Source organism: Capra hircus, chromosome 15 (assembly GCF_001704415.2).
Source record: "Capra hircus breed San Clemente chromosome 15, ASM170441v1, whole genome shotgun sequence".
Classification (NCBI taxonomy): Eukaryota; Metazoa; Chordata; class Mammalia; order Artiodactyla; family Bovidae; genus Capra; species Capra hircus.
Window position 1 is genome coordinate 46,882,018 of NC_030822.1, and position 9,144 is coordinate 46,891,161.

Sequence of the window (9,144 nt, forward strand, 5' to 3'; positions counted from 1 at the left end):
TCCCACCGCTGTGCCTGCACTTGGCCACCTACAGCCCACACTAGAGCAGGCAGAGCGATCATTCTGAAAATGTAAATCAGATGACTCCCTGGCCGTCCAGCGGCTGCCTGGACCCAGGATCCACCCCTGGTTGGGGAGCTAAGATCCTGCAGCCTCTTCTCCTGCCACTTTCTCCCTTACTGCACCACACTCCAGCCACACTTCCTAGGTCAGGAAGATCCCCTGAAGAAGGAAATGGCAACCCACTCCAATATTCTTGCCTGGAGAATCCCATGGAGGGAGGAGCCTGGTAGGCTATAGTCCACGGGGTCGCAAAGAGTCGGACACGACTGAGCTACTTCACTTCCTTCACTTCCTTCCAGCCACACTGGCCTTTCTGCTCCTTGAACTTGAAGCTCTTTTGTGCCTTAAAGCCCTTTCATCGGCAGCTTCTCTATTTTAGAAATGCTTTACCAGCTCATCAACACAAAGATGGCTCTTTCTGGTCATTCAAATTATACCTTGAATGTCACCTATTCAGAACTCCTACACTAACCTCCAATCAAACCGCCCAGTTACTTACCACATCATCTTACTTTAATTTTCTGGATGCTAGTTACCATTATCTGACATTACTCTTGTTTGTCTTTTTACTTGTTTTTCTGCTTCCTCCCCTCCCCTACTCAATTGCAAACTCCCTGAGTACCTGACCAGTGTCTGCCTCGTTCACTTTCCTGTCCAATGCCTAGAACAATGCGTGGTACACAGGAGAAATCTCATAACATTAATAAACGCAGTTGTGAGCCAGAGAAGCCCACTGACCAAGAAGTCTGAGGCCCCAGTGAGAAACAGAATATTTCCTGCCATATCGGGAAACAAGGACGTCACAGTTATCAGCGACTGCAGCCCTAAGGAAACTCAGGAAGGAGAATACCTGCCATCTAGCAGTCCTCAGACTACAACCACTCCCTACCATAAGCCCTTGAGGAAAGGAAGCTCAGGATGTGAAAACCAGGATCCTAGCTGAGGTGCATAGGAAAAAAATGATTTCATTGAGTCCAGACTCTTGTATCTTCCCATACACAGAAGACACTAACTTGCTTAACTTGGGATATATGGTTTTCTTCAATTAACAATAATCTTTTGATGTTCAGACAACCTGCCCTTTGTTGCAAAACTGGCTCCTCCCCTCACCTCCTGAGCAGTTCTCTCAGGGTTACTTGACATGCTGCCTCCCAGGCTTAAGACCTAAAAATTTCCACCGAATAAACCGTAACTCTCAATTTTTAGGTTGTGACTATTTTTCAAGTTGACACCAGCCAGCTCCCCAACTTCTCTCTCAAACACAGATGTGAGGTAGAACAGCAAAACAGCTATTGGTTGTTACGAAAAATCTCATCCAACAGAATTTCAACCACCTGCCAGAGCCCAAAAACGGGGAGGGAGGCTCTGGGATATTTTAGACCATTCGCATTTCAAATATATTGCTCCACTACTGACTAGCAATGTTTCAATTGGTGAAGAAAGGAATTCTGACTCACAGTTGTCCCTTAACATACACCCGCGTCCATCCTTTGGCTAGTTTATTCATTCCGTGAGCAAACATTTACCGAGTACCTACTCTGTGCCAGGCACTGGGGCAAAGGATCAAAAGCAGTTTCTGATCTCCGGCAAGCAGGCAGGAGGCTGAGAAAAAACGCTGAAACCCAGGTCCACACTCAGAGTGAGAAAGTAAAGACTATACCAGTGAGCGTCGGAAGGCCTCCTGAACTCCCTGGGCCTCGATTTCATTCCCCTAGGTCAAGGGGACCTGTCGACTGGGGCTCCCGAGCTTTTGCGGAAAAGCTGATTGACTACCAAAGGCAGGAGTGAAAGTCCTGGTAGAGCACTAGCTGAAGACATACATAGTCTTCGAGGAACGTAATTGGCCGACCGTTCCTCTCTACGCCCCGCAGGCCCCTGCTTTGGAGCTGTGCGGAGTGCGGTTCCGACTCTCCACCAACCATACGAGAGATCGCGCCCCCGAAGATAAAATTCCCCCAGACGACACACCGTCCGTCTCTCTTTCTCCCTCCCGAACCCCAGCTGCTGGACCCGGATCAGAACTCCTACTTCTGCTCTCCCCAACCCCGGCGCGCGCCAGGTTCCTTGCAGCTGGAGACCCCAGTGAGGGGGTGTGTCCATCCCATCGCAACAGCGCCCGAATCACGCCCAGTCGCGGTGTCCAGGGCGCAGTTTGAAGCCCCCAGCGCCCGCATCGGGCCCTACTCCGGAATCCCCCTGTGTAGATACGGCCTCCACCCTGCCTCCCCCCTGGAGCCCGCCACACAAATCAGGCACAAAAAAAAACCTCACACGAGTACGGCTCAGTGCGCGCCAACCCGCCGGGACCCGCGCGGGGGGAGGGAGCGGGGGCGCTTCGGAAACCCAATCGGACCCTCGAGGCACAGGTGCGGGCGCGGGGCCCCCAACACTCACTCGATGAAGTAGCTGGCGCCCTCCTCCGTGAAGCCCTCCTCCCAGCCACGGGGCAGGTCTGCGGAAACGCGAGAAAAGTCCGATCAAACTTGGGCCACCCAAGCGCACGCCCCCCCTCCAAGTGCCCCCACTCCTCCCGCCCCGCGCCCACCTGAGCGGATCATGTGGCCGGAGTTGACGGGCTCCCCGGTGCGCGGGTGCAGCCAGGTCGTGTAGCGGAGCTGATCACTGCGGGGAGAGAGAGGTGCACCTGTTAGCGCCGCCGCTGCTCCGGGGACGCCCGTCCGGCCCGCACCCCCGCCCGCCCGCGCCCCGGCCCGCGCCCTGGCGTTCCCGCGCCGCACTTGATGAAGAAGACGCGGCCGTCCCGGCACACGCCGTAGGACCAGTGCTCAGGTAAAGTGTCCCGCCCGACCGCCGCCGCCGCCATGTTCGCCGCGCGCGGAGCCGCCGCGGGGAGAGGAGGAGGGGGCGGGGGCGGGGGTAGCGCGGGCGGCGGCCGGGCGGGCTCGGCCTGCGCGGGCCCGGGCTGCGCCCCCGGGCGATCCATTGAGGCGCTGGTTCTTAGCGACGCGGGCGCGCGGCCAGGGCCCGGGCTCGCCAGGTCCCGGCACCGCGGCGGGACTTCGCCGCCGCACCCGCCCTCCGCGGCGCGGTAGCGCGGCCTTTGTCCCCGCGCCTTCCCCGCCCCCAGCCCGCCGCGTGCCCCTTGGCCCCTGAGGCCGCAGCAGGGCGGGGGCCAGCTTCGGGGCAAGGCGGGCAAACTCCTGAGACAGGCAAACTCCCCGAATGCCCCAGTGAAGCCCACCGGACCCCCGCGACACAACTCTCCAGGAACTGTACTTCTTGTCTAAACCTCAACAGGTTACTCCCATATTCCGAGCCCCGGTTTCTTCCATTGTAAAAAGTTAGCAGTAAATACCACATGGTTTAGGGCAGTAGATCAAATAGCAGTGGTGTGAAGTGCTTAGATGGACCCTGGCACCTATACGTGCTCTGCTAATCCCAGGTCAGGCATGATTTCATTTTCCCAAGTTTGCAGCAGGCAGATGAAGCAGGAAGGTACGGGTCTTCCTTCCCCAGACACACCAAACACGGAACCCTGAAGATGCGGAGATTACGGGTCTCTACCTTCAGTTCTTGTCAAGTGATAGGTGCTGAAAGCCATGCTTGTTCTCATCCATCTTTAGAAGCACAGACCCCACCCACCCCCCAGGCAGGGCCTCTAGTGGGGGCTCTGGAAGCTGCTTTTTGTGGCCGACGCCTTCTCATGTTCAGGTCTTTGCTCTCATCTCATCTCATGAGGGCTCTCTCCCCTTACCTGTCTAAAGGAGACCCTTTCCCTCCCCTTACTGTCTATTCCTTTACTTCTGTGCCCTCAGTTGACATTCTTATTTGTTTATTGCCTGTTTGTTGTATATGATGGAACACACCCACCAGTAAAATGTCAGCTGGATAAGAGCAGGTGCTTGTCCTGTCTCACTCACTGCCATATCCCCAGTTCCTGGAATAGTGCCTGACTGATGTGTACAATAAATGCAGGTTGAGTGCATGAAACACACTCCATCCTGACTGCCCTACACACTGAGAGTGGACAGAGAGGAAGATGGGCTCCGGGAAGGCTGTAATTGGTGGGATGAAACTCATCTAAAAGTGAAACTGTAGGCTAGATTCAGAAAGGAGCCCCACTAATAAGAACCTTGGTCGTGCTAGTGGTAAAGAACTTGCCTGCCAATGCAGGTGACATAAGAGACATAAGATCCCTGAGTCAGGAAGATACCCTGGAGGAGAGCATGGCAACCCACTCCAGTATTTTTGCCTGGGGAATCCCACAGACAGAGGAGCCTGGAGGGCTACAGTCCATGGGGTTGAAAAGGGTTGCACACAATTGAAGTGACTCAGCAGGCAATGAAAACCTACATTATAGCACAGGGAACTCCAGTCAGTACTCTGTAATGACCTATATGGGACAAGAATCTAAAGAGAATGTATATTTGTGTAACTCACTCACTTTGCTATACAGTAGAAGCTAACACAACATTGTAAATCAACCGTACTCTAGTATAAATTATTTTTTTAAAAAAGAGGGAATTCCCTGGTGGTCCAGTGGTTAGGACTCCATGCTTTCACTGCTGCGGGCTCAAATTTGATCCCTGGTCAGGGAACTAAGATCCCACAAGCCAGGCACAGTGGCGAAAAAGAGAGAAAGAAAGGCATCCCAGTTAGGTGGAATTCAGCTGGACCCTGAAGGACTGACTGGTCAGATTTGACTGAGAAGAGAGCGCCGCTGACTGAGAAGAGATGGGAGAGCAAACATGGGATTGTGGGAGGGGTATGAGATGTGAGGAAAGCATAAAGGTATCCTTCCTTGGGAACAGACAGTAGTGTTGGGGACGGAGGCACATATGAGATAAAAAGAGGGAGTTGTGTGATAGCGGAGGACCTTGAACACCTGTCTCAGGGCCTCCTGCCTTTGAGGAGACTCGAGCAAATCACAAGGGGAAAGCAGTGTCTTTGTTGTTAAACATTAATTTAAAAGAATGCATTAAATGGGCAAAGAACATGAACACTCAGTTCACAGAAAATACTTTTAAACAAATGAAAAAATATTCAACCACCTCATAGGAGAGGTAAAATGCAGGTTTAAAATAAGGTAAGATTATTTAGTATCAGATTGACAAAAGTGCACATTGTAAAGAAAGACATTCTTGTTTATTGTTGGTGGGACTATAAAATGGTTGTCTTTTTGAAGGCAATTTGGCAACAGCTATTCTAATTTAAATGCATCTTTTTTTAATGCATGTATCTTTGCCCTAGCAATTCCACTACTAGAAATTTATCCTACGTTAATGCTCACACAGGGGCATAAAGACGTGTAATAGCGTATTCACTGGAATAGAGTATTCAATAATTACAAAAGACCAAAAACAACCTAAGTGTCTATCCCCCACAAAATGGGTTTGTATGGTGACAGATGTTAACTAGATATATTGTGGTGATCTTTTACAATATATACAAATATTGAATCTTATACTGTACACCTGGAACTAATACAATGTTGTGTGTCAGTTACACCCCAGTTTTTTAAGTGGGTTGAATTATGCCATACTCCTAAAATAGGATGCTATACAGCTATTTAAAAGAATGAGATAGATCTCTATGTACTGGTACAGAACAGTCTCTGAGATGTTAAGTGAAATGCAGAATGCAGAACTGTGTATGTGATATGTTACTATTAACATATAGGGTACATCATGGCTGATTATTTGTCTCCCACCTTCAACAACAATATGGCATCCATCCACAGAAAGGAGTGCTTTTATGGGAGCTGTGGGACCCAGCATCATATGCCAAGGAACCCAAGAGGAGTCTTACCTACATACAGTTCAGTCAATAATATCTTGATCCCAGCTGTGGACCCTTGAGGGGCCCATGAACCAACTGTAGCCCCTCTCAGACACAGTCCAAGAGTCATGGAAAACACTGTCTTAGAAAATCACCCACAGACAAGAGGGTCTTCATGGAAGTTCAGGTTTAATGTGAAGTTCCAGAACACCACTGGAGCAAAAAAATACAAATTTGGATGCATTGAAAAGGACAGTTAGTAAAAACTAGAGAAGGGAGATGGTCTTTCAAATGCAAAGACTGCAACTCAAAACTTCAAGGAACATGAAAAATCAGTGAAACATTATACCACCAACAAATCACAATAATCCTCTAGTGACCAATGTCAAGAACAGAGATATGCAATTTACCCAATAAATAATTCTAAATATCTCTGTTTTTAGGAAACTCAATGAGCTACAAGAAAACTCAGAAGGACAATTCAGTGAAATCAGGAAAACAACACATGAACAAATTGAGAAGTTTAACCAGATAGAAATAAGAAAAATAACTTAACAGGTAATCACTTTATAGTGTAATAGCAATCAAATTATAATGCTATACCAGAAACTTAAAAAAGAAAAGAAAGAACCACAAAGAAATTCTATAGCTAAAGAAAAGAATACAATGAAATTTTTTAAAAAAATTTCAACAGAGAACATCAACTGCAGAATGGATCAAATACAGGAAAGAATCTGTAAGCTAGAAAATAGGAATTTTCTTAGAAGAATTGAAAAAAAGAAAAAATAGGAATTTTGAAATTATCCAGTCAGAGGAGAACAAAAACAAAAAGAATGAGAAAGAGTAAAGAAATCCCACGTCATCCATGGGGTACTATCAGAAGAAATAATGTGTGAATTATTGTAGTTCCAGAGGGAGACAGGGGCAGAAAGCTTTAAAAAAAAAAAGAAAAAGGAAATTCCCTGGCAGTCCAGTGGTTAAGACTTAGTCTTGCAATGCAGAGGGTGCAGGTTCAATCCCTGGTATAGAAGCTAATATCCCATATATCTGGTGTCCAAAACCCCAAAACATTAAAAAAGAAAAAAGAAGAAGCAATATTGTAACAAATTCAACAAAGACTTTAAAAATGGTCCACATCAAAAAAATGTTTGAAAAAACTAAAAAACAATGACTGATGGAAATTCCCTGGAGGTCCAGTGATTAGGGCTCTACACTCTAACTGCCGAGGGCTCAGGTTCAATCCCTGGTCAGGAAACTAAGATCCCACAAGCTGTGCAGCTGGGCCAAAAAATATAACATATTTAACAAAGTAAGTCAGAGATAGAAAGACAAATACCATATGATATCACTTATATGTAGAACCTAAAATACAACACAAATGAACATATTTACAAAACAGAAACAGACTCATAGACACAGAGGATAGACGTAGTTTCCTGGAGTGGGATAGAAGAAAGGATTGGGAATCTGGGATTAGTAGGTGCAAACTATTATGTATAGGATTGATAAACAACAAGGTCCTTCTATATGGTATAAGGAGCTATATTCAATATCCTGTGATAAACCATAATGGAAAAGAATGTGAAAAAGCATATGTATATATATTTGTGTGTATATGAGTGAGTCACTTTGTTATATAGCAGAAATTAATACAACACTGTAAATCAAATCAACTACAATAAAATTTTCAAAATCAGTGCAATTCTATATACTAACTAAAATGTCTGAAAAAGAAATAAAATACTTCTAGTCACAGTAACATCAAAAGCAATAAAATACATAGGAATAAATTTAACCAGTGTTGTGAAAGATATGTGTACTGGAAACTATAACATTTTGACAAAAGAAAACTGAAAACACAAATAAATGGACAGATATCCTGGTCATGGATCAGAAGAATTAATACTGTTAAAATGTCCACAGTACTCAAAGCCATATATAGATTCAATGCAATCCCTATCAAAATTCCAATAGCATTTTTCACAGAAACAGAAAAAAAATCCAAAAATTCATATGGTACCACAAAAGACCCTGAGTAACTGAAGTAAGCCTGTGAAAGAAGAACAAAGCTGGATGGATCACACATTCTGATTTCCAACTATCCTACAAAGCTACAGTGATCAAAACAGTATGGCACTGCCATTAAAATGACACAAAAAACAATGGAACAGAATTGAGAGCCCAGAAATAAACCCTTACATAAACTGTCAACTAATATTTGACAAGGGAGTCAAGAAGACTCAGTGAGTAAAGGACAGTCTCTTCAGTAAATGGGAAAACTGGACAGTCACCCCAGAAGAAAGAAATTGGACTGCTGTCATAAACCACTCACAAAAATGAACTCAAATGGATTAAAGACTTAATCACAAGACCTGAAATCATAAAACTAGAAGAGAACATAAGAAAGACGCTCCTTGACACTGGATTTGGCAATGATTTTTCAGATGACACCAAATGCATATGCAACAAAAGCAAAAATAAACAAGAATACGTCAAACTAAAAGCTTCTGCAAAGAAACAATTTTGTGAAAAGGCAACCTACAGAATGGAAGAAAATATTTGCAAATCATATATCTGATAAAAGGTTAATATCCAAAATATGTAAGGAGCTCCTACAACTCGATAGCCAAAAGAAATTTAAAATAGGAAGAACTGAGTAGACATTTTCCGAAGAAGATATGGGCTTCCCTGGTGGCTCAGACTGTAAAGAATCTGCCTGCAATGCAGAAGACCCAGGTTCGATCCCTGAGTTGGGAAGATCCCCTGGAGAAAGGAATGGCTACCAACTACAGTATTCTTGCTTGGAGAATTCCATGGACAAAGAAGATACACAAGTGGCCGAGATGGTCAACATCACTAATTATCAGGGAAATGTAAATCAACACCACAATGACATAACACCTCACATCTGTTAGGATGGTTAGCATCAAGAAAACAAGAAGTAACAAGTGTTGGTGAGGATGTGGAGAAAAGGAAACTTTTGTGCACTGGTGGGAATTTAAATTTGTAGTCACTGTGGAAAACAGTATGGTGATTCCTTAGAACTATCTTATGATCCAGCAATCCCACTTCTGGTATATAATCGAAGGAAATGAAATCAGGATCTCAAAGAGATACCTGCACTCTGATGTTCCTTGTAGTATTATTCACAATAATCAAGATATGCTGCAAAGTTGCTTCAGTCGTGTCCGACTCTATGCGACCCCATAGATGGCAGCCCACCAGGCTCCCCCGTCCCTGGGATTCTCCAGGCAAGAACACTGGAGTGGGTTGCCATTTCCTTCTCCAATCAAGATATGCAAACAACCCAAACTGCCCATCTATGGATGAGATGTATATATT

General features: G+C 45.7%; 1 protein-coding gene across 3 annotated transcripts in view; it reads right to left on the reverse strand.

Annotated features, from left to right (window-relative positions):
• PLEKHA7 (pleckstrin homology domain containing A7) overlaps positions 1-2,916 on the reverse strand; it is a 221,220-nt gene extending 218,304 nt beyond the window's left edge. For all 3 annotated transcript variants that reach the window (XM_018059604.1, XM_018059601.1, XM_018059600.1), the window contains exons 1-3: positions 2,802-2,916; positions 2,609-2,685; positions 2,458-2,515 (exon numbers count right to left, since the gene is read on the reverse strand). In XM_018059604.1, the coding sequence (XP_017915093.1) occupies positions 2,458-2,515; positions 2,609-2,685; positions 2,802-2,887 (221 nt within the window). In that variant the 5' untranslated portion in view covers positions 2,888-2,916. The remainder of the gene's footprint in view (positions 1-2,457; positions 2,516-2,608; positions 2,686-2,801) is intronic.